Source organism: Nerophis lumbriciformis, linkage group LG26, assembly GCF_033978685.3.
Source record: "Nerophis lumbriciformis linkage group LG26, RoL_Nlum_v2.1, whole genome shotgun sequence".
Taxonomy (NCBI): Eukaryota; Metazoa; Chordata; class Actinopteri; order Syngnathiformes; family Syngnathidae; genus Nerophis; species Nerophis lumbriciformis.
In genome coordinates, this window is record NC_084573.2 from 12,686,863 (window position 1) to 12,712,054 (window position 25,192).

Genomic DNA, 25,192 nt, shown 5'->3' on the forward strand with positions numbered 1-25,192 from the left:
AGGTATTATTATATCTAAATGTCATTTTTTAGTATTCTCCCATGAGATTATATAACAAAATGGTTGCTTAAATGTGAAAAGTTATATGCATTTTATAATCTCGTCATTTTCTCAACCAAGCAAACTGGATTTATACACCACTTTTCATGGACTGGCAAGTTGTAACACAACGTGCTCTTTACCAGTATAAAAAAAGAAGAGAAGAATACACAAAAAACATTGTAATTTTGGTACAAGTTTCTTTTTCTGGCTTTTAGGATCTACCGTATTTTCCGGACCATAGGGCGCACCGGATTATAAAGCGCACTGCCGATGAACGGGTCTAGTCAGGTTTATTTTCATACAAAAGGCACGACGGATTATAAGGCGCATTAAAGGGGTCATATTATTTTTATTTTTTTCTAAATGTAAAAGTCTTGGTGTGGTCTACATAACATGAAATGGTAGTTCTTTGGTCAAAATGTTGCACGGATTATGTTTTACAGATCATCTTCAAGCCGCTTTCTGGCAGTCGCTTCCGGATGCGCCGTTTTGTGGGCGGTCTTATTTACGTGGCTCAACTTCGGCAGCGTCTTCTCCCCGTCATCTTTTGTAGCGTGCAAGGACGGGGGTGGAAGAAGTGTCAAAAGATGGAGCTAACTGCTTTAATGACATTCAGACTTTACTTCAATCAATAACGGAGCAGCATCTCCTCATCCGTGGCTCACTAGTGCAACAACAACGCCGGAAATGTGTCCCGTGAAAAACCATCCGACCGGAACTCTCTAATAACTTAAGTTCCTTGGGTGAATAATGTAAACTCACTACACCGGTATGTTTTAGCGCTTTCATGGCGAGTTTACTGACAGATATAAGTAAGAACTTTACACTACTTTATATTAGAAATGGCAACAGCGCAGGATGAATGTCCCATAACAAGAAGATAGAGAAAAAGAAGAAGCTCGGTACGGACTACAAAGGCGGACGCGCGCAAATTTTCAGGACTTATGCAGATCCCAAATACAGATCAGCAGGTACCAGAAGGTAAGAAAAGTTGCTTTTGCATAATATTGCGAAACAAAACGCCAGATAATATGTCTTACCTTATACACACACCATAATAATACTTGTATGTTGAAGCACAGTACAATCCATCAAGCGGTGTGGCTTCATAGCTTACCAAAGTCGTACTAAAACATTTTCGTATATTTTTGAGCACCGTGTGTAATGTTCTGTATTTTCAATGAAACATATAACATTTTTGTGTTGTTTACTTGAGTAATATTGCAGTGTACACGTATCTCTTATGTGTGACTGCCATCTACTGGTCACACTTATCATTTCACCATGTACCAAAATAAAATAGCTTCGAGGTCTGTAAGCACAACCAAAATGATTCCGTACATTAGGCGCACTGTCGAGTTTTGAGAAAATGAAAGGATTTTAAGTGCGCCTTATAGTCCAAAAAATACGGTATATGTAAAAAAAACTGTTTTTTTCCTGGCTGAGATGCATGAAATCCACTGCCATCCATGACTTGATGTCTAAAAAGGCAGTTAAAAATGGTATATATCGGTCCCGTGTCATCAGGAGACCCGGGAACGTACAATTGTGTATCATCAGCGTAATTGTGCACTGCAAAAACTGAAATCTAAGTAAGATTAAATATTTCAAATAAGGGTGATATTTGCTTATTTTCTGTCTGATAAGATAATTCTTCTCACTAAGCAGATTTTATGTTAGAGTGTTTTACTTGTTTTAAGGGTTTTGGTCCTAAATGATCTCAGTAAGATATTACAGCTTGTTGCTGAGATTAATGACCTATATTGAGTAAAACATGCTTGAAACTAGAATATCAACTGATGCAAAGCTGTGTCATCAACACTCACAAGTATAAAACTACTTTTTTTAAAGTAATAATTTCTTACTTCAAGCATGAAAAAAAAAAAAATCATGATGCCGAGCGCATACCATTGTGTCAAGATAATGGCACTAGCATTTACTTAACTTAAGAATATTTTTCAACATATTGAGCAAAACGGTCTCTTTTTTATTTCTACCAAGAAAAGTGCACTTGTTATTAGTGAGAATTAGAGATGTCCGATAATATCGGACTGCCGATATCATCAGCCGATAAATGCTTTAAAATGTAATATCGGAAATTATCGGTATCGTTTTTTTTATTATCGGTATTGTTTTTATTTTGTAAATTAAATCAACATAAAAAACACAAGATACACTTACAATTAGTGCACCAACACAAAAAACCTTCCTCCCCCATTCACACTCATTCACACAAAAGGGTTGTTTCTTTCTGTTATTAATATTCTGGTTCCTACATTATATATCAATATATATCAATACAGTCTGCAAGGGATACAGTCCGTAAGCACACATGATTGTGCATGCTGCTGTTCCACTAATTGTACTAACCTTTAACAGTTAATTTTACTAATTTTCATTAATTATTAGTTTCTAGGTAACTGTTTTTATATTGTTTTACTTTCTTTTTTATTCAAGAAAATGTTTTTAATTTATTTATCTTATTTTATAAAAATTGTTTAAAGTACCTTATCTTCACCATACCTGGTTGTCCAAATTAGGCATTATAATGTGTTAATTCCATGACTGTGTATATCGGTTGATATCGGTATCGGTAAATAAAGAGTTGGACAATATCGGATATCGGCAAAAAGCCATTATCGGACATCCCTATTTAACAGTTCTTTTTACTCATTTTCATTAATTACTAGTCTCAATGTAACTGTTTTTATATTGTTTTACTTTTTTTTTTATTCAAGAAAATGTTTTTAATTTAATCATCTTATTGTATTTTTTTTTTTTTTTTTTTGAAGTACCTTATCTTCACCATACCTGGTTGTCCAAATTAGGCATAATAATGTGTTGATTCCACGACTGTATATATCGGTTGATATCGGTATCGGCAATTAAAGAGTTGGACAATAGCGGAATATCGGATATCGGCAAAAAGCCATTATCGGACATCCCTATTTAACATTTATTTTTACTCATTTTCATTAATTACTAGTTTCTATGTAACTGTTTTTATATTGTTTTACTTTCTTTTTTATTCAAGAAAATGTTTTTAATTAATTTATCTTATTTTATTTAGTTAATTTAAAAAAAAGGACCTTGTCTTCACCATACCTGGTTGTCCAAATTAGGCATAATAATGTATTAATTCCACGACTGTATATATTGATTGATATCAGTATCGATTGATATCGGTATCGATAATTAAAGAGTTGGACAATATCGGAATATCGGATATCGGCAAAAAGCCATTATCGGACATCCCTAATTAACAGTTATTTTTACTCATTTTCATTAATTACTAGTTTCTAGGTGACTGTTTTTATATTGTATTACTTTCTTTTTTATTCAAGAAAATGTTTTTAATTTAATTATCTTATTTTATTTATAATTTAAAAAAAAAAAAGGACCTTATCTTCACCATACCTGATTGTCCAACTTAGGCATAATAATGTGTTAATTCCACGACTGTATATATCGATTGATATCGGTATCGGTTGATATCGGTATCGGTTGATATCGGTATCGGTAATTAAAGAGTTGGACAATGTCGTAATATCGGATATCGGCAAAAAGCCATTATCGGACATCCCTATTTAACAGTTATTTTTACTCATTTTCATTAATTACTAGTTTCTATGTAACTGTTTTTATATTGTTTTACTCTCTTTTTTATTCAAGAAAATGTTTTTAATTTAATTATCTTATTTTATTTTATAATTTTTTTTAAAAAGTACTTTATCTTCACCATACCTGGTTGTCCAAATTAGGCATAATAATGTGTTAATTCCACGACTGTATATATCGATTGATATCGGTATCGGTTGATATCGGTATCGGTAATTAAAGAGTTGGACAATATCGGAATATCGGATATCGGCAAAAAGCCATTATCGGACATCCCTATTTAACAGTTATTTTTACTCATTTTCATTAATTACTAGTTTCTATGTAACTGTTTTTATATTGTTTTACTTTCTTTTTTATTCAAGAAATTTTTTAAAATTTAATTATCTTCCATCCATCCATCCATCTTCTTCTGCTTATCCGAGGTCGGGTCGCGGGGGCAGCAGCTTAAGCAGGGAAGCCCAGACTTCCCTCTCCCCAGCCACTTCGTCCAGCTCCTCCCGGGGGATCCCGAGGCGTTCCCAGGCCAGCCGGGAGAGATAGTCTTCCCAGCGTGTCCTGGGTCTTCCCCGTGGCCTCCTACCGGTCGGACGTGCCCGAAACACCTTCCTAGGGAGGCGTTCGGGTGGCATCCTGGCCAGATGCCCGAACCACCTCATCTGGCTCCTCTCGATGTGGAGGAGCAGCGGCTTTACTTTGAGCTCCCCCCGAATGACAGAGCTTCTCACCCTATCTCTAAGGGAGAGCCCCGCCACTCGGCAGAGGAAACTCATTTCGGCCGCTTGTACCCATGATCTTGTCCTTTCGGTCATGACCCAAAGCTCATGACCATAGGTGAGGATGGGAACGTAGATCGACCGGTAAATCGAGAGCTTTGCCTTCCGGCTCAGCTCCTTCTTCACTACAACGGATCGATACAGTGTCCGCATTACTGAAGACGCCGCACCGATCCGCCTGTCGATCTCACGATCCACTCTTCCCCCACTCGTGAACAAGACTCCGAGGTACTTGAACTCCTCCACTTGGGGCAAGATCTCCTCCCCAACCCGGAGATGATTATCTTATTCTATTTTATACATTTTTTTTTTAAAGTACCTTATCTTCACCATACCTGGTTGTCCAAATTAGGCATAATAATGTGTTAATTCCACGACTGTATATATCGGTTGATATTGGTATCGGTAATTAAAGCGTTGGACAATACCGGAATATCGGATATCTGCAAAAAGCCATTATCGGACATCCCTATTTAACAGTTATTTTTACTAATTTTCATGAATTACTAGTTTCAGTGTAACTGTTTTATATTGTTTTACTTTCCTTTTTATTCAAGAAAATGTTTTTAATTTATTTATCTTATTTTATTTTATAAATTTTAAAAAAAAGGACCTTATATTCACCATACCTGGTTGTCCAAATTAGGCATAATAATGTGTTAATTCCACGACTGTATATATCGGTATCGGTATCGGTTGATATCGGTAATTAAAGAGTCGGACAATATCGGAATATCGGCAAAAAGCCATTATCGGACACCCCTAGTGAGAATATACTTATTTTAAGGTATTTTTGGGTTCATTGAGGTTAGCTAATTTGACTTGTTTTGGAAAGTCTTGACAGGCCGAATTTTCTTGTTCTATTGGCAGATAATTTTGCTTAGTTCTAATAAAATACCCCTCATTTTTCTGTTTTTTCCCTTGTTTTTGAACACTGACTTTTTGCAGTGTGGAAAGAGGCAGCATGTAAAGAAAGAAAAAAATGGGACCTATAATTGAGCCTTGGGGAACCCCACATCTTATTTCCTGAGTTACTGAGAAACACGAAGCCTTACTTAAATGAAAACATCTGTCTGCGAGATAAGAATACTTACTCGGACACTGCTGTTTATCTTCATCACCAGCCTGGGCGAGTCCTCCGTGTGCGGGTGCTTGGGGGATCTCTCGCCGTGGAGGTCTTCATCTCTGGCCTAGTGGGTGAAAACCACACAATGTGACGTCCACAGTCATCAAACTTGGGTTTACACTTCAAATCCAAACATCATACTGGAGTCAATCCAAGACCAAATGAATCAAACCCTAAAGGTCGATACGGCAAAGGGAAATCAGATACGCTTCTGCAGCCAAGCAGGGAGATATGTGCAACTGATGTATTGTCATATTAATAATGCCTTGCCAGTATTAATATTGGAAATTCCTCCCGATTTGTGTAAGATGATCTGCTGTGGGTCTGAGCGTGTTTCCCCCGGCCCACCGAGCGGTGTTGAGTTACGACACATGAGGCAGCTGAAGGTAAGGTATGCGCTGAAAGTGGACACCTCGCCCCAGGCCTCCTGGCCTTCCTCTCAGACAAGCAGCAACAAGACGAGCGCGCCGCTTCCCTCCTCGACTCTGAAAAAGCAGAGGGCTTGTTGCACGCCGTCTGCTCGTTTTTCGTCTTAAAAAACTCAGCCTAAACAACATTGCGAAAGGCGATATGGCCGCTCGTCGCCGTTCACCTCACCAGTGAGTGTATCCATGTCTTAATGGAAGGTGACAAATGGTGTTGTGTGCATCAGAGCCGTCTCTCACAGTCCTTGTTTTGGTTCGTCCCACACACTGAAACCACTCTAATGGCTGACCCACCTCCATTAACCAGAACATGATACGTCGTCAGTAAACTTTGACTTTCATCACGCCATTTTATACTCAGCAAATATTCACGGAAAGACGTTCCAACGTTGGCCATCGGACCTGCGATGTTTTTAATCTACGTTTAAAGCTAGAGATGTCCGATAATGGCTTTTTTGCCGATATCCCGATATTGTCCAACTCTTAATTACCGATTCCGATATCAACCGATACCGATATATACACACTGCAAAAAGTCAGTGTTCAAAAACAAGAAAAAAAAATACAAAAATGAGGGGTATTTTATTTGAACTAAGCAAAATTATCTGCCAATAGAACAGGAACATTTGTCTTGTCAAGACTTTCCAAAACAAGTAAAATTAGTAACTGTTTTTATATTGTTTGACTTTCTTTTTTATTCAAGAAAATGTTTTTAATTGATTTATCTTATTTTATTTTATAATTTAAAAAAAAAAGGACCTTATCTTCACCATACCTGGTTGTCCAAATTAGGCATAATAATGTGTTAATTCCACGACTGTATATATCGATTGATATCGGTTGATATCGGTATCGGTAATTCAAGAGTTGGACAATATCGGAATATCGGATATCGGCAAAAAGCCATTATCGGACATCCCTATTCAACAGTTATTTTTCCTCATTTTCATTAATTACTAGTTTCTATGTAGATGTTTTTATATGGTTTTACTTTCTTTTTTATTCAAGAAAATGTTTTTAATTTAATTATCTTATACATTTTTTTAAAAAGTACCTTATCTTCACCATACCTGGTTGTCCAAATTAGGCATAATAATGTGTTAATTCCACAACTGTATGTATCGGTTGATATCGGTATCGGTAATTCAAGAGTTGGACAATATCGGAATATTGGATATCGGCAAAAAGCCATTATCGTACATCCCTATTTAACAGTTATTTTTCCTCATTTTCATTAATTACTAGTTTCTATGTAGCTGTTTTTATATTGTTTTACTTTCTTTTTTATTCAAGAAAATGTTTTTAATTTAATTATCTTATTTTATTTTATAATTAAAAAAAAAAAGTACCTTATCTTCACCATACCTGGTTGTCCAAATTAGGCATGATAATGTGTTAATTCCACGACTGTATATATCGATTGATATCGGTATCGGTAATTAAAGAGTTGGACAATATCGGAATATCGGATATCGGCAAAAAGCCATTATCGGACATCCCTATTCAACAGTTATTTTTCCTCATTTTCATTAATTACTAGTTTCTATGTAGCTGTTTTTATATTGTTTTACTTTCTTTTTTATTCAAGAAAATGTTTTTAATTTAATTATCTTATTTTTTTATTTTTTATTTTTTTTAAAGTACCTTATCTTCACCATACCTGGTTGTCCAAATTAGGCATAATAATGTGTTAATTCCACGACTGTATATATCGGTTGATATCGGTATCGGTAATTAAAGAGTTGGACAATATCGGAATATCGGATATCGGCAAAAAGCCATTATCGGACATCCCTATTTACAGTTATTTATACTCATTTTCATGAATTACTAGTTTTTAGGTAACTGTTTTTATATTGTTTTACTTTCTTTTTTATTCAAGAAAATGTTTTTAATTTAATTATCTTATTTTATTTTATAATTTTTTTTTTAAAGTACCTTATCCTCACCATACCTGGTTGTCCAAATTAGGCATAATAATGTGTTAATTCCACGACTGTATATATCGGTTGATATCGGTATCGGTATTTAAAGAGTTGGACAATATCGGAATATCGGATATCGGCAAAAAGCCATTATCGGACATCCCTGTTTAACAGTTATTTTTACTCATTTTCATGAATTACTAGTTTCTAGGTAACTGTTTTTATATTGTTTTACTTTCTTTTTTATTCAAGAAAATGTTTTTAATTTAATTATCTTATTATTATTATTATTTTTTTTTTTAAAGTACCTTACCTTCACCATACCTGGTTGTCCAAATTAGGCATAATAATGTGTTAATTCCACGACTGTATATATCGGTTGATATCGGTATCGGTTGATATCGGTATCGGTAATTAAAGAGTTGGACAATATCGGAATATCGGATATCGGCAAAAAGCCATTATCGGACATCCCTATTTAACAGTTATTTTTACTCATTTTCATTAATTAGTAGTTTCTATGTAACTGTCTTTATATTGTTTTACTTAAGTTAAGTAAATGCTAGTGCCATTATCTGGACATAATGATATGCACTCGGCATCATGATTTTTTTTTCATGCTTGAAGTAACAAATGATTACTTTAAAAAAGTAGTTTTGTACTTCTGAGTGTTGATGACACAGCTTTGCAACAGTTGATATTCTAGTTTCAAGCATGTTTTACTCAATATAGGTCATCAAATCTCAGCAACAAGCTGTGATATCTTACTGAGATCATTTAGGACCAAAACCCTTAAAACAAGTAAAACACTCTAACATAAAATCTGCTTAGTGAGAAGAATTATCTTATCAGACAGAAAATAAGCAAATATCACCCTTATTTGAGATATTTCATCTTACTTAGATTTCAGTTTTTGCAGTGTATTCCGTACAATTGACCACTAAATGGTAACACCCCAATACGTTTTTCGACTTGTTTAAGTCGGGGTCACTAAACACTGCATGAATATAGGACAAAATTGCCCCAAAATGATACTTTGACGAAATAAAAGCATGTTTTAGTGTATGGAGGGATGGGAATTGATAAGATTTTTCCGATTCTGATCAAATCAATATTAGCCAGAGTGGATCTGGGTTTGTGATCATCGTTGAAAGGCACTAACCGCACTGCAAAAAGTCAGTTTTCAAAAACAAGAAAAAAAAAAATACAAAAATTAGGGGTATTTTATTTGAACTAAGCAAAATTATCTGCCAATAGAACAAGAAAATTCGGCTGGTCAAGACTTTCTAAAACAAGTAAAATGAGCCAATCTCAATGAACCCAAAAATACCTTAAAATAAGTATATTCTCACTAATAACAAGTGCACTTTTCTTGGTACAAAAAAAAGAGACCTTTTTGCTCAATATGTTGAAAAATATTCTTAAATGAAGTAAATGCTAGTGCCATTATCTTGACATAATGATATGCGCTCGGCATCATGATTTTTTTTTCATGCTTGAAGTAAGAAATGATTACTTTAAAAAAGTAGTTTTATACTTGTGAGTGTTGATGACACAGCTTTGCAACAGTTGATATTCTAGTTTCAAGCATGTTTTACTCAATATAGGTCATCAAATCTCAGCAACAAGCTGTGATATCTTACTGAGATCATTTAGGATCAAAACCCTTAAAATAAGTAAAACACTCTAACATAAAATCTGCTTAGTGAGAAGAATGATCTTATCAGACAGAAAATAAGCAAATATCACCCTTATTTGAGATATTTCATCTTACCGGTACTTAGATTTCAGTTTTTGCAGTGTATTCCGTACAATTGACCACTAAATGGTAACACCCCAATACGTTTTTCGACTTGTTTATTAAGTCGGGGTCACTAAACACTGCATGAATATAGGACAAAATTGCCCCAAAATGATAGTTTGACGAAATAAAAGCATGTTTTAGTGTATGGAAGGATGGGAATTGATAAGATTTTTCCGATTCCAATAAAATCAATATTAGCCAGAGTGGATCTGTGTTTGTGATCATCGTTGAAAGGCACTAACCGCACTGCAAAAAGTCAAAAATGAAGGGTATTTTATTTGAACTGAGCAAAATTATCTGCCAATAGAACAAGAAAATTCGGCTGGTCAAGACTTTCCAAAACAAGTAAAATTAGCTAACCTCAATGAACCCAAAAATACCTTAAAATAAGTATATTCTCACTAATAACAAGTGCACTTTTCTTGGTACAAAAAAAAGAGACCTTTTTGCTCAATATGTTGAAAAATATTCTTAAATGAAGTAAATGCTAGTGCCATTATCTTGACATCATGATATGCATCATGATTTTTTTTTTCATACTTGAAATAAGAAATGATTACTTTAAAAAAGTAGTTTTATACTTGTGAGTGTTGATGACACAGCTTTGCAACAGTTGATATTCTAGTTTCAAGCATGTTTTACTCAATATAGGTCATCAAATCTCAGCTACAAGCTGTAATATCTTACTGAGATCATTTAGGACCAAAACCCTTAAAACAAGTAAAACACTCTAACATAAAATCTGCTTAGTGAGAAGAATGATATCATCAGACAGAAAATAAGCAAATATCACCCTTATTTAAGATATTTAATTTTACTTAGATTTCAGTTTTTGCAGTGCAGTCGTGGAATTAACACATTATTATGCCTAATTTTGTTGTGATGCCCCGCTGGATGCATTAAACAATGTAACACGGTTTTCCAAAATAAATCAACTCAAGTTATGGAAAAAAATGCCAACATGGCACTGCCATATTTATTATTGAAGTCACAAAGTGCATTTTTTTTTTTTAACATGCCTCAAAACAGCAACTTGGAATTTAGGAGGTAGCGGGGGGTGTATATTGTAGCATCCCGGAAGAGTTAGAGCTGCAAGGGGTTCTGGGTATTTGTTCTGTTGTGTTTATGTTGTGTTACGGTGTGGAAGTTGTCCCGAAATGTGTTTGTCATTCTTGTTTGGTGTGGGTTCACAGTGTGGCGCATATTTGTAACAGTGTTAAAGTTGTTTATACGGCCACCCTCAGAGCGACCTGTATGGCTGTTGACCAAGTATGGATGGCATTCGCTTGTGTATGTGTAAAAGCGGCATATATTATGTGCCGCTGTTTGTTTGGAGAAAAAGCGGGCGTGACAACAGCTTGTAGAGGACGCTAAAGGCAGTGCCTTTAAGGCACGCCCCCAATATTCTTGTCTGGGTGGAAATCGGGAGAAATTCGGGAGAATGGTTGCTTCGGGAGATTTTCGGGAGGGGCACTGAAATTCGTGAGTCTCCCGGGAAAATCGGGAGGGTTGGCAAGTATGATTATTATGCCTAATTTTGTTGTGATGCCCCGCTGGATGCAGTAAACAATGTAACAAGGTTTTCCCCAAAAAATCAACTCAAGTTATGGAAAAAAATGCCAACATGGCACTGCCATATTTATTATTGAAGTCACAAAGTGCATTGTTTTTTTTTAACATGTTTCAAAACAGCAGCTTGGATTTTGTGACATGCTCTCCCTGAGAGAGCATGAGGAGGTTGAGGTGGGGGAGTATGGGGTAGCGGGGGGTGTATATTGTAGCGTCCCGGAAGAGTTAGTGCTGCAAGGGGTTCTGGGTATTTGTTCTGTTGTGTTTATGTTGTGTTACGGTGTGGATGTTCTCCCGAAATGTGTTTGTCATTCTCGTTTGGTGTGGGTTCACAGTGTGGCGCATATTTGTAACAGTGTTAAAGTTGTTTATATGGCCACCCTCAGTGTGACCTGTATGGCTGTTGACCAAGTATGCGATGCATTCACTTGTGTGTGTGTGAAAAGCCGTGGATATTATAAAGTTAAAGTACCAATGATTGTCACACACACACTAGGTGTGGCGAAATTATTCTCTGCATTTGACCCATCACCCTTGATCAACCCCTGGGAGGTGAGGAGAGCAGTGAGCAGCAGCGGTGGCCGCGCCCGGGAATAATTTTTGGTGATTTAACCCCCAATTCCAACCCTTTGATGCTGAGTGCCAAGCAGGGAGGTAATGGATCCCATTTGTATAGTCTTTGGTATGACTCGGCCGGGGTTTGAACTCACAACCTACCGATCTCACCTTTAAGATTTATTGGCGCTCTGTGCTTCTCCCTACGTCCGGGTACCAAAAAAAGTCATACATTTTACTTTTTGAAACCGATACCGATAATTTCCGATATCACATTTTAAAGCATTTATCGGCCGATGATATCGGCAGTCGGATATTATCGGACATCTCTATTTAAAACACTTCCTTATGGTCTAAATCAGGGCTTCTTAACCTTTTTGACCTCGGGGCACAACTTTTCCACTACAATTGCAACACTGAGTTAGGAATCTTACTCTTGATTTTAGTCGTATTGTATCGTATTTAATCGTATCACCCGGTCACAACATTAAGTACACCTGCACAATTGCCGATCAATTCAGATTGTATTAAAAAAAATTGTGCATGTTGCACGAAGGTGTTATTGTTTTGCCTAGATTATATAATAAAAATAATAATAATAATGAATTACATTTGCAACGCACTTTATATTTGTTAAAATCTCAAAGTGCTACAAAGTATAAAAATAAAAAAGTAAGAATATATAATAAAAAATTAAAATGGAAATGAAATCAAGACACACACTAGATAAACACTAGATACGACAGAAACATAGATAAAAATAGAAATAAAAGCATGAAAGCACTGGATAAATTGTATATATAATGTATTTAAAAACAAGAAGGCAGAGAAATTAGATAAAAGCTGTGCTAAAAAGGTGGGTTTTTAGTCCCGTCTTAAAAAATGTTCGATCGACTGTGGTGCTCTAAGATGGTCTATGAAAATAATACTTAATCATACCTTTTTTGTGGGGGTTTTTCATAGCCTAAAGCAAAAAGGGGGAGCTGAGCGCTTGACTTATTGTCCAAATGAACCTTATAATTTGTCGCTTTGGCATTGTTTGACACAAGTTTCCAACTTTCTTGCATTTATTGGTCAGAACAGCCTAAACTTATCTTTTTTTTTTTTTGTCCTGTCCAGCTACTTAGGCAAATCATATAGTTGATGTAGATGCCCATATCGACTGTATAAATTTACTTTACGAAAGAGAAGTGTGGGTGTGGAGGGGGGCGTGGCCTGCGGACCTGCAGCGAGGCGAGGTGTGCCAGGACCGGCTGCGAGATCAGCGACAGGTGCGGAGATGGCCCACCTGGGCCTGCTTATCTAATCGCCTGTCGCTCTGTTAAAAGGCAGCAGCCGGGGAGGAGAGAGGTGGTGGAGTTGGAGCGAGAGACAGAGACAGCCAAACAGACAAAGCACCGGAGAGACTGAAATATTGCAAAATAAAACAGTGTTCTAAACCCTGAAACGGAACTGTCATGTCAGTGCTTGGTGGTCCGAAGAACCCGGAGTGGAGAAACCTCCACAGTGGGATACTTCTCTTGTTGCCTTATTTGTACAAACCCCGTTTCCATATGAGTTGGGAAATTGTGTTAGATGTAAATATAAACAATGATTTGCAAATCATTTTCAACCCATATTCAGTTGAATATGCTACAAAGACAACATATTTGATGTTCAAACTGATAAACATTTTTTTTTTTTTTGCAAATAATCATTAACTTTAGAATTTGATGCCAGCAACACGTGACAAAGAAGTTGGGAAAGGTGGCAATAAATACTGATAAAGTTGAGGAATGCTCATCAAACACTTATTTGGAACATCCCACAGGTGAACAGGCTAATTGGGAACAGGTGGGTGCCATGATTGCGTATAAAAGTAGATTCCATGAAATGCTAAGTCATTCACAAACAAGGATGGGGCGAGGGTCACCACTTTGTCAACAAATGCGTGAGCAAATTGTTGAACAGTTTAAGAAAAACCTTTCTCAACCAGCTATTGCAAGGAATTTAGGGATTTCACCATCTACGGTCCGTAATATCATCAAAGGGTTCAGAGAATCTGGAGAAATCACTGCACGTAAGGAGCTAAGCCCGTGACCTTCGATCCCTCAGGATGTACTGCATCAACAAGCGACATCAGTGTGTAAAGGATATCACCACATGGGCTCTGGAACACTTCAGAAACCCACTGTAAGTAACTACAGTTGGTCGCTACATCTGTAAGTGCAAGTTAAAACTCTCCTATGCAAGGCGAAAACCGTTTATCAACAACACCCAGAAACGCCGTCGGCTTCGCTGGGCCTGAGCTCATCGAAGATGGACTGATACAAAGTGGAAAAGTGTTCTGTGGTCTGACGAGTCCACATTTCAAATTGTTTTTGGAAACTGTGGACGTTGTGTCCTCCGGACCAAAGAGGAAAAGAACCATCCAGATTGTTATAGGCGCAAAGTTGAAAAGCCAGCATCTGTGATGGTATGGGGGTGCATTAGTGCCCAAGACATGGGTAACTTACACATCTGTGAAGGCGCCATTAATGCTGAAAGGTACATACAGGTTTTGGAGCAACATATGTTGCCATCCAAGCAACGTTACCATGGACGCCCCTGCTTATTTCAGCAAGACAATGCCAAGCCACGTGTTACATCAACGTGGCTTCATAGTAAAAGAGTGCGGGTACTAGACTGGCCTGCCTGTAGTCCAGACCTGTCTCCCATTGAAAATGTGTGGCGCATTATGAAGCCTAAAATACCACAAGGGAGACCCCCGGACTGTTGAACAACTTAAGCTGTACATCAAGCAAGAATGGGAAAGAATTCCACCTGAGAAGCTTAAAAAATGTGTCTCCTCAGTTCCCAAACATTTATTGAGTGTTGTTAAAAGGAAAGGCCATGTAACACAGTGGTGAACATGCCCTTTCCCAACTACTTTGGCACGTGTTGCAGCCATGAAATTCTAAGTTGATTATTATTTGCAAAAAAAAATAAAGTTTATGAGTTTGAACATCAAATATGTTGTCTTTGTAGTGCATTCAATTGAATATGGGTTGAAAAGGATTTGCAAATCATTGTATTCCGTTTATATTTACATCTAACACAATTTCCCAACTCATATGGAAACGGGGTTCGTTTTTGACTTTATTAAATGTATTTATATTATCATTTGGTGCAGCCGGGCCGGAGCAGGAGGGGATCGAAAGAGAAAAAAAGGAAGACAGAAGGGGGGAATTGTGGGGACAAGAGGGGGATTAGACAGAGAGACAACAACAACAACAACAACAATAGAGCAACAACAGCAAATAGGATATGTACAAATATGATGGTAAAAGTGACAGCAGAGAAGCAGGTAACCTTTTCTATTGCAATGGCGTTTGCTCACCGCTCACCTTATTGCGCTTGAAGTAGGCCCGTCTGCAGGCGGCGAAACACTTCTCGCTGCAGAAGCTCTTGAGCTCGGAGCCCATGCATAGAGAGTAGCGCTTGACGCCTTCCTTCTGGCACCAAACGCACACTATCTGCACATTCTGCACGTCGTCCACTGCGGGGGAGAAGAAGAGGGCGGTCAAAAATGAAAAAAAAAAAAGGACATTTATATAGCCCCTGTTTTTCCATCATATACTGTAAGAGTGATTGGCTAAAGTGGCTCTCAGGGGACCGGCTGTATTGGCAACGACATAAGTACATCCTTCTGGATGTTTGTGTTTGACAGAACAGGGCTGGGTTTTTTTTTTGGTTTGTTTTTCAGAATTGTTTCAGTCTGACAAAAGAAAAACAAAAACAAATGTCCATTGCAGTGGACAATGGATCAGGAGGATAAGGTGATGTTATAGAACCTGGGTGTCAAACTGGTTTTCATTGAGGGCCACATGGCAGTTATGGCTGCCATCAGAGGGCCGCTTGTAACAGTGAATAATGTATGAATTTGCCTCTGAATTTTATTATTAATTACAAACCCCGTTTCCATATGAGTTGGGAAATTGTGTTAGATGTAAATATAAACGGAATACAATGACTTGCAAATCCTTGTCAACCCATATTCAATTGAATGCACTACAAAGACAAGATATTTGATGTTCAAATTCATAAACTTTTTTTTTTTTTTTGCAAATAATAATTAACTTAGAATTTCATGGCTGCAACACTGTCAGGACTTGATCTTGGTTGTTTGCTTTTCCGGGATGCAGCGGAAAGTTGGCACGGGCGAGACGGGAATGGAGGTACATGATTTATTTATTAACTATAAATACAAAAAAAAAGGATCAAACAAAAAGCGCGCACAGTGGCGGAGAATAAACTATGAACAATTAAACAAAAACATTAACTGTGGCTTGACAAACAAAAACTTACTTGGCATGGAACCGGCATGAAAAAAGAGTTAGAGGCATGAACAGAGCATAAATGTGTTGTGAGGTCGTCAGAAAAACAAACTGAAAAACACTGAACTTAAATACTACAGACATGATTAACGAAAACAGGTGCGTGACTCAAGACGTGAAACAGGTGCGTGACGTGACAGGTGAAAACTAATGGTTGCTATGGTGACAAGACAAGGGAGTGAAAAGCCAGAAACTAAACAAAACATGACTTAAAACAAAACATGATTACACAAACATGACAAACACGTACCAAAGTAGTTGGGAAAGGGCATGTTCACCACTGTGTTACATGGCCTTTCCTTTTAACAACACTCAATAAATGTTTGGGAACTGAGGAGACACATTTTTTAAGCTTCTCAGGTGGAATTCTTTCCCATTCTTGCTTGATGTACAGTTTAAGTTGCTCAACAGTCCGGGGGTCTCCGTTGTGGTATTTTAGGCTTCATAATGCATCACACATTTTCAATGGGAGACAGGTCTGGACTACAGGCAGGCCAGTCTAGTACCCGCACTCTTTTACTATGAAGCCACGTTGATGTAACACGTGGCTTGGCATTGTCTTGCTGAAATAAGCAGGGGCGTCCATGGTAACGTTGCTTGGATGGCAACATATGTTGCTCCCAAACCTGTATGTATCATTCAGCATTAATGGCGCCTTCACAGATGTGTAAGTTACCCATGTCTTGGGCACTAATACACCCCCATACCATCACAGATGTTGCCTTTTACACTTTGCGCCTAAAACAATCCGGATGGTTCTTTTCCTCTTTGGTCCGGAGGACACGACGTCCACGGTTTCCAAAAACAATTTGAAATGTGGACTCGTCAGACCACAGAACATTTTTCCACTTTGTATCAGTCCATCTTAGATGAGCTCAGGCCCAGCGAAGCCGACGGCGTTTCTGGGTGTTGTTGATAAACGGTTTTCGCCTTGCATAGAAGAGTTTACACTTACAGATGTAGCGACCAACTGTAGTTACTGACAGTGGTTTTCTGAAGTGTTCCTGAGCCCATGTGGTGATATCCTTTACACACTGATGTCGCTTGTTGATGCAGTACAGCCTGAGGGATCGAAGGTCATGGGCTTAGCTGCTTACGTGCAGTGATTTCTCCAGATTCTCTGAACCCTTTGATGATATTACGGACCGTCGATGGTGAAATCCCTAAATTCCTTGCAATAGCTGGTTGAGAAAGGTTTTTCTTAAACTGTTCAACAATTTGCTCACGCATTTGTTGACAAAGTGGTGACCCTCGCCCCATCCTTGTTTGTGAATGACTGAGCATTTCATGAAATCTACTTTTATACCCAATCATGGCACCCACCTGTTCCCAATTAGCCTGTTCACCTGTGGGATGTTCCAAATAAGTGTTTGATGAGCATTCCTCAACTTTATCAGTATTTATTGCCACCTTTCCCAACTTCTTTGTCACGTGTTGCTGGCATCAAATTCTAAAGTTAATGATTATTTAAAAAAAAAAAAAAAAAGTTTATCAGTTTGAACATCAAATATGTTGTCTTTGTAGCATATTCAACTGAATATGGGTTGAAAAGGATTTTCAAATCATTGTATTCTGTTTATATTTACATCTAACACACCACGGACATGACAGCAGCGTTCAGGGTTTTGAACAATGTTTTTTTTTTCAATAAATTGTCCTTTTTGTGCTTTTCAGCCATGTTAAAGTTGTTCTCGCTCTCGCTCACGCTCGTGCTCGTTCTCCACCATCAACAACCCCTTCTCTCCCTCCCGACTGCTACCTTTAATAAAGCGACAGGTGATCAGACAAACACCCTCAGCTGAGTCATCTACGCACCTGTCACTGATCTCGCTGCAGGTCCACAGGCCACGCCCCCCCACATAGACTGTCGATTTTACAGTAAAAACTTTACATTTACAAAATTTTACTGCAAAATATAGTGTTTTTTGTTGTTGTTGTTTTTACAATATTTTACGGTAAATGGAAAAACAGTAGCACTGTTTTTTGGGGTGTTTTTTTACGGAAAAAGCTGGCGGCTTAGTTGCCAGAATTTTCGTGTTAAATTTACATTGTTTTTTACAACATTATATTGTTGATGGAAAAACAGTACAAGTAATTTTTTTTTCTGGCAACTTAGCTGCCAGTTTTTCCACCGTAAAAGCAAATATACATTAATACACCGTTAAAAACACGATTTTACAGTAAAAATATGGCAGCTCCGTCAACAGAATTTTAACGCAAAAAAACAGAAGTCGTTTTTTTCAACTTACAGTAAAATGTATTGTCATTTTTATTAATTTGATGGGTAGTTTGCTGTAAAGTTAAGTATTTTTATTTAGAGAAAAAATGTTGGAAAATATGATAATATACTGTAATATTTGTTGCAATAATGGATAATATAAAAGTTTAAAAGACATGCAATTTCAAGCAGTACATATATTTTTTTCTGAAAAAAATTCATTACATTTAGTGAGAAAATATGAAGTACTTTATTGACACATATCATTTCCAGGTGTTTGCGGGCCAGATAAAATGATGTCGCGGGCCAGATGTTGAGTTTGACACTTGTGTTATAGAACATGAGGTTGACTAATTGTATGCTCGTTCAATACGTTGGATTAGGGCTGCGTGAGTCTGCGAAAAATGGGAATTATAATTAAATTGCTAAGAATTTTGATCGATTTTTTTTCACATTCTCAAACAGCCGCGATCACAGGCACTATGCCCAGGGCCATGTTCTTAGGTTTTAAAGAAACCACACACATTTTATATTATTGTTCCTAACCAGATTGTTGTGCTTTAAAGAAACTTCCAATGATTATATGTGAGGTCCCGGAAGGACTCTTACAAACTTTTGTAATAGGGGACTTTAAAAAAAAAAAAAAAAATCCATCAAGTCAAAAACATGGCATACTTAGGCCTGGGTCGGTAATCAATAAGTCAGTTCATCGAACGATAAATAAAAGGTCTTTACCTTTCAATTACGTCATTGCTGTTAATTGGTTCCAGACATGACCGCAATAAATACATTTATAAATCAAAAATGTTCATTGCGCAAGCATAAAACAAACGTTTTACTACCTTTCAAATAACTTTTATGAGAGCCCTTTAGACATTAAAAATAACACACTTTAGTCACCTCCTTTAATCCAGTATAGTAATGCTGCTTGAGGCTAAGCCAATCAGTGGCCACCATACCGAACAGCGCGCTGTGATTGGTTCAGTCTCCTGTAGTGGCCAATACCCTGTGGTATTGCTATATTTAGCTTATTTAATATTAGTCAGGCTTTAGGATGAACAAAAGACGAATAAACTTCAAAAATATGGCCTGGGACGACTAGACAATGATTAAAAAAAAAATTACAAAAAGGGCGAAATTGTTACAGCGCACGCGCAGTCTGCTTCTTCCTCTTCTGCGGGAGCACCTAGAAGCTCCACTGTGAGCTCTGCTAGACACGCCCACGCGCCGCCACAGCCGGGGGCAATATTCAATCCACGCACCTGGACCTAATGAAAAGCGACAGTATAAAGAGCCTCGCCGCTGACTTCTCCTCGTCGGAACGTAGCCCTGTATACAGTAAGCTTCTCGTCGCTGACTCCTCTCTTGCTCTCTCTCTCGCTCGCTTGTCTCCCTCGTGCCTTGTCCTGATTTGTCCTTGTCGTCTCTTGTCCCCACAGTCCTGCATGTCTCAGCTTTAGCTGTGCGCTTCTGCTGCTGTTCTTCCCCTCCCCCCGGATTTTGATTTCCTTCCCCGATCCTCGACCCCACGCTCGGACTTCTGGACGCCTCTCTCCTGCCCCACCACCCCACTCGGACCACGGACCTCTTTGTTCTCCCCCTCTGGACTTGGTCGCTGCCACATCCAACACGCACTCCAACAAACCCTCCGGTATTTACATACGGTTAATTTCCACACATAGTATTCTATTCACACACATAGTAGCATACACACCCCACGTAATCATCAAGTGCTCAATAAAACCCGTTGAGCTAGATCCTCTGTTGTCGTGCCGTCTCCTTCCCCCTTGTCGACCCATAACAGAAATAAAAATATATTGCGTTTGAAAAGGTTACTTGCATTATTATTAATATATGTTACAATTACATTGGTGCCTAAATACCTTACAATAATGCTGACAATAATATTGTTTATTGGCAATAATTTGTGGGACAATACAAATTGCTACATTAGACCCAGCTAAGAACCAGGTGTCAAACTCAAAAGCTTGTGAAAAATGTGTGTTGATAAAAAAACGTCATTTTTTTTACTTAATGCAAATAATTATTGTGATTTTGACAGGGAAAAAATGCGTATATATTAAACGTTATTATCTAGTCATGCCAAATATTACATTATAATATAGTGTATTACAAAAATATGTTAGTAAAGATGAAAATAAACAGTTGAATATTTGCTTGCCACCTTTAAGTATGATGTATCCATTCATTTGTATCTTAAAAAAACCCTAATAATAAGCATAGAAAATTGTGTAATAATATGAGGTGATTACCGGTACACATTGTGGAGAATGCATATATGTTTAAGAGTTCTTTCTTTATACATAGTCATGTTTATAGCGGATAGTACTTTTCCATTTGTACTCTTTCTATGTTTTCATTTTATGTCCGCAAGTAAACTGTGTGTTACCTTGAAGGCTTGCAATGTAGGAGTTGGAGTACTCCCTTATATCTTATCTGTATTAGAACAATGAGCCTGTATTGCTTTCTGGAGAGGGTGGGGGCTGTTTGCGTATTCAAGAAGTTGTCTCTTCCTGTTTGAATGTTAGACCATCCCGAGATGACGGTATGACGGTATTGATGTGGGCTGGTCTCCTGAAGCTTCAGTACAACATGATAATATTCCTATTCTGTCTTGATGGTCCTTCTTACTCTGCATATATGTCATCTGAAAGAACTTGGGAATGACCAGTGACTTTAATTCCCTGAGAGGGAAGACTGGTCAGACGCAACAACATATATATCAATGCTGTCAAATGATGTATTTAAAAAAAATCAAATACATTTGAATTTTGATTAATCACAGGTTATTGCCCGCATGCATGATTTAAATTATTATTTTTTTTTTTTAAACGGCCCTATGAAGGCAGCCATTACTGCGATGTGGCCCTCAATGAAAACGAGTTTGACACCCCTGAGCGAAGGCATCCTCTCGTCTTAACAGGCTTTTAATTTATCAGAAAATATGTCATAACTTTATGAAAACCAAACAAAGAGATTTAATTTTTAGCTGAAGTTATCTTAAAGCGGCCCTGTTCTGCAAAACCAACGTTTATTACCTGTTGGTTCCTGTTTTTTGTGTATTTCAAATCTACATTAATTCGAAATCAAACCATTGGAGGCATTGCGGAGATATTTGTAAAACAATCTAGCCTTTTTTCATACTTCTTCCAAACGAGCAGTTTGGAATTCACCCTAATAGTGACGTCATTTCCAATTGTCAAAGGATATCTCCACATATGGTAGAGGTTTATCCGAAGGGCTTTGCGCGAGTCCACCATTTTTATTCAGTTGTAGTCCGACGTTGTAGTCAATAAGTTCCTTCAATTTCCCTGTCCTCTTGTTGTGGGGCAGACTGGCTCGTACGTGCACATGCATGCTAAAACCCTCAGCTGATGCAATTTCAATATGATCGCTTTCAATATTGTTGCAGTTTTTGAAGACAGTGCATCCGGAAAGTATCCACGGCGCTTGACTTTTTCTCCCATTTTGTTGACTTACTGCATCTTCCAAAAATGGAATAAATCAGGTTTTGTCCTCAAAATTCTGCAGACAATACCCCGTGATGACAGTGTGAAAAAACGTGTTAAAAATCACATGTCACAGCCTTTGCTCAATACGTTGTTACAATTCCAGCCTCGAGTCTTTTGTTCCAATTCCTCTTTGCAGCACTTCTCAAGCTCCATCAGATTGGATGGGAAGTGTTAGTTTTCATCTGGGATGTCTCTGAAACATTGCTGCATCACCTTTCCCTCTATCTTAACTAGTCTCCCATTTCCTGCTGCTAAAAACAACCCCACAGCATGATGCTGCCACTGTAGGGTTGGTATTGTCCACGCCACAGAGTTCTATCTTTGTCTCATCAGACCACAGAATTTAGTTTTACATGGTCTGAGAGTATTTCAGGAGTAATTTGGCAAACTTTTTACAAATAAATGGCTTCCGTTTGGCCACTCTACCAAACAGGCCTGTTGGGTGGATTGCTGCAGAGATGGTTGTCCTTCTGGGAGGTTCTTTTCTCTCCACAGAGGAATGCTGTAGCTCTGACAGCGTAAACATAGGGTTCTCGGTCACCTCCCTGACTAGACTAAGATGAATGCAGAGACATCCTGGATGAAAACCAATGAGGTGCTGCAAAGAGGAATGGGTGAAACGGCCCAAATATAGGTGTGCCAAGCTTGTGGTATCGGATTTAAAAAATATTTGAGGCTGCCAAAGGTGCATCAACAAAGTATTGAGCAAAGGCTGTGAATACTTATGTGAATTTATTTTTATTTTTTTAAAGAAATTTGCCAAATTTAAAGAAAAAAACACTTTTCACATTGTCTTTATGGGGTATTGTCTGCAGAATTTTGAGGACAAAAATGAATGTATTCCATTTTGGAATAAGGCTGTAACATAAAATGTGGAAAAAGTATGAAAATGTACATATCATTGTGACCAAAATGATAGTGGTTATTATTACTATCGCGGTATTGTTGAATGTACTCAAAAAGTACTCAAACACTGTTAGAATAAATATGTATATATTATCACACAACTTTTATGCTTAAGTCTGGTACCAGTGTTTGTGTCCAGGAACGGCCGTGACGCAGACAGAGCAGAGACAAGGCGATATCACCAGCGTCAACACATTTGCATTTTTGTATAATCATATATTGTGTCTAACTGGAGTTGTCGAGATTAGCCCCCTTCCCTCAGCGACAGCTTCAGTGATGTAAACAGGGACCTCCCAAATAAATAGAGGAAGTACGCGGGCTGGACTTTTAGAACGTAGTTTGGATCTGTAACTAGAATAGAGCCCAAATAACGTGTCTCTTCAATTGAGCAAAATTTAACTCTGTCTCTGCATGATTCCTTGCTTCTCGTCTGATTTAACAGATGTCATCAGTGTTTGAACCTGATAAACACACACTGTAATCTTTTTACCAAGTATTTTTTTAAATACCTAAAATAATTTAGAAAACCCACTATTTTGCATCTTTTGTGTTTCTTATGCTACACCGATAGTGTTTTATCTTTTTTGATTGTTTTAAATATTGGTTCGTAATCCATCCATCCATCCATTTTCTACCGCTTATTCCCTTCGGGGTCGCGGGGGGCGCTGGAGCCTATCTCAGCTACAATCGGGCGGAAGGCGGGGTACACCCTGGACAAGTCGCCACCTCATCGCAGTTGGTTCCTAATGTACCACTTTAAATGAAAAGTGCATAACAAATAAAATCCATTATTATTATTCATTATTTCTGGCGGGTGTTGTGGCGTCCGACTCAGTTTAGCAGTCCTTGAACGCACCGAAAAACACCTCCGTTGGATTACTCTCTAGGTTCAATGTTCACAAGTGAATATCTTACAAACCCCATTTCCATATGAGTTGGGAAATTGTGTTAGATGTAAATATAAACGGAATACAATGATTTGCGAATCCTTTTCAACCCATATTCAGTTGAATATGCTACAAAGACAACATATTTGATGTTCAAACTGATAAACCTTTTTTTTTTTTTTTGCAAATAATCATTAACTTTAGAATTTGATGCCAGCAACACGTGACAAAGAAGTTGGGAAAGGTGGCAAAAAATACTGATAAAGTTGAGGAATGCTCATCAAACACTTATTTGGAACATCCCACAGGTGTGCAGGCTATTTGGGAACAGGTGGGTGCCATGATTGGGTATAAAGGTAGATTCCATGAAATGCTCAGTCATTCACAAACAAGGATGGGGTGAGGGTCACCACTTTGTCAACAAATACGTGAGCAAATTGTTGAACAGTTTAAGAAAAACCTTCCTCAACCAGCTATTGCAAGGAATTTAGGGATTTTACCATCTACGGTCCGTAATATCATCAAAGGGTTCAGAGAATCTGGAGAAATCACTGCACGTAAGCAGCTAAGCCCGTGACCTTCGATCCCTCAGGCTGTACTGCATCAACAAGCGACATCAGTGTGTAAAGGATATCACCACATGGGCTCAGGAACACTTCAGAAACCCACTGTCAGTAACTACAGTTGGTCGCTACATCTATAAGTGCAAGTTAAAACTCTCCTATGCAAGGCGAAAACCGTTTATCAACAACACCCAGAAACGCCATCGGCTTCGCTGGGCCTGAGCTCATCTAAGATGGACTGATACAAAGTGGAAAAGTGTTCTGTGGTCTGACGAGTCCACATTTCAAATTGTTTTTGGAAACTGTGGACGTCGTGTGCTCCGGACCAAAGAGGAAAAGAACCATCCGGATTGTTATAGGCGCAAAGTTGAAAAGCCAGCATCTGTGATGGTATGGGGGTGTATTAGTGCCCAAGACATGGGTAACTTACACATCTGTGAAGACGCCATTAATGCTGAAAGGTACATACAGGTTTTGGAGCAACATATGTTGCCATCCAAGCAACGTTACCATGGACGCCCCTGCTTATTTCAGCAAGACAATGCCAAGCCACGTGTTACATCCACGTGGCTTCATAGTAAAAGAGTGCGGGTACTAGACTGGCCTGCCTGTAGTCCAGACCTGTCTCCCATCGAAAATGTGTGGCGCATTATGAAGCCTAAAATACCACAACGGAGACCCCCGGACTGTTGAACAACTTAAGCTGTACATCAAGCAAGAATGGGAAAGAATTCCACCCGAGAAGCTTAAAAAATGTGTCTCCTCAGTTCCCAAACGTTTACTGAGTTTGTTAAAAGGAAAGGCCATGTAACACAGTGGTGAACATGCCCTTTCCCAACTACTTTGACACGTGTTGCAGCCATGAAATTCTAAGTTATTATTTGCAAAAA

General features: G+C 38.0%; 1 protein-coding gene across 1 annotated transcript in view; it reads right to left on the bottom strand.

The window, feature by feature from the left end:
- Positions 1-25,192, bottom strand: part of LOC133623884 (sine oculis-binding protein homolog A-like) — a 51,358-nt gene that overhangs the window by 6,474 nt on the left and 19,692 nt on the right. The window contains exons 4-5 of the mRNA XM_061987351.2: positions 15,206-15,357; positions 5,531-5,626 (exon numbers count right to left, since the gene is read on the bottom strand). Of these exons, the coding sequence (XP_061843335.1) occupies positions 5,531-5,626; positions 15,206-15,357 (248 nt within the window). The remainder of the gene's footprint in view (positions 1-5,530; positions 5,627-15,205; positions 15,358-25,192) is intronic.